The sequence below is a fragment of the Sinocyclocheilus rhinocerous genome, unplaced genomic scaffold (assembly GCF_001515625.1).
Source record: "Sinocyclocheilus rhinocerous isolate Xijiao unplaced genomic scaffold, SAMN03320098_v1.1 scaffold47915, whole genome shotgun sequence".
In the NCBI taxonomy this organism is placed as follows: Eukaryota; Metazoa; Chordata; class Actinopteri; order Cypriniformes; family Cyprinidae; genus Sinocyclocheilus; species Sinocyclocheilus rhinocerous.
Genome location: NW_015670920.1, coordinates 1 through 1,191, shown reverse-complemented (window position 1 = coordinate 1,191; position 1,191 = coordinate 1). Strand labels below are relative to the sequence as shown.

At 38.2% G+C, this 1,191-nt stretch overlaps 1 protein-coding gene across 1 annotated transcript; it reads left to right on the top strand.

The window, feature by feature from the left end:
• The first annotated feature begins 504 nt into the window (after nt 1-504).
• Nucleotides 505-883, top strand: LOC107734376 (A disintegrin and metalloproteinase with thrombospondin motifs 13-like). The gene is made up of 2 exons (XM_016546318.1): nt 505-626; nt 705-883. The coding sequence occupies exons 1-2, from the start codon at nt 527-529 to the stop codon at nt 866-868; spliced, it is 264 nt and encodes an 87-aa protein (XP_016401804.1). The 5' UTR covers nt 505-526; the 3' UTR covers nt 869-883.
• The last annotated feature ends 308 nt before the right edge of the window (nt 884-1,191 follow it).

Below are 1,191 nucleotides of genomic sequence, written 5' to 3'. Positions count from 1 at the left end.
AATATTTCACTGTTTTTCTGTATAATTGCAGCCTTGGTCAGCATAAGAGACTTCTTTCAAAAGCATTTTAAAAATCTTACAGAGCCCAGACTTTTAAAGGGAAGTGTACATACATTTTTTGCATGTACCTATAACATTTCAGCTATTCAAGCTGTATAAAGTAATATTAGTCCATATATTATATAAACAAACATGAATTAACAATTAGCAATGGTATATTTGTTATAAATTATATTTGTTATAATATGTGCTTGAAGTACACCCTGAAGTTAATATTTCAATAATTTAACAACAAATTCGCAGGTTGTGGTAAACATAAAATGCAGTAAACAAATAAAATATTTAATCTATTTTTAAGTAACTAGCTTGTTTTCATTACTTGCTACTGTTTATATGCAAGAAAGCTTGAAAACGTAACTTTACATTGCTTCCTGTAAAATGAAGTAAACCAAGTTGACGGTTTAAAGTGACATGCGTGTCTTGCTGTTGCTTGTTCCAGCCCTGTGAGTCGACTCAGCTGGAGTTCATGTCTCAGCAGTGCTCAGCCACAGACCAGCAGTCTCTGTCAGTGTCTCCAGACTCCAGCTCAGTCTACACCTGGATCCCTGCTGTCGGCCACAGCTCAGGTGCACCCATAAACATCTTCCTGTTCAATTTGTCTTTTGTTGTTTTCTCTGTTCTTTACGTCTCTCTCTCCCTTCCAGGTGATGCTCAGTGTAAACTGATGTGTCGCTCACGTGAGCAGGACTTCATGGTGAGTCGTGGGTCTCAGTTCATCGATGGGACGCGGTGTGAAGCTGGTCATACTGTACCACGTGGTTCCATTTCTGCCTGTCTGGGTGGAAAGTGCCAGGTAAGTGCCAACTAAGTTTACTTCTTATTATTTAGTACACAGCTTTTTTTTGGATTTGTGAGTTGTGACATTTGGAGGTCTGTTATTCACCATTAACCATCGTCATCAATAACAACACTGAATAACAGACCCGCTCATCCGGGAACCTGAGGCCGGTGCTTCTTTCACGTCTCTCGTATCACACCGCTTACCTATGCATGGAAGCTTGTTTCTGCCACGCAATAAAAAACTATACAAAAAACGATATAACTAAATAATGCAATTGCGAGTTTGTCTCGCAATTCTGACTTTTTTCTGAATTCTGAGTTTACATCTTACAATTTAGAATTTATTTATCT

Coding starts and splice junctions, on each gene's coding strand:
- LOC107734376 (XM_016546318.1), top strand. CDS start 527: ATGTCTCAGCAGTGCTCAGCCACAGACCAGCAGTCTCTGTCAGTGTCT. Junction 627..704: donor TGCTGTCGGCCACAGCTCAG/GTGCACCCATAA, acceptor TCTCCCTTCCAG/GTGATGCTCAGTGTAAACTG.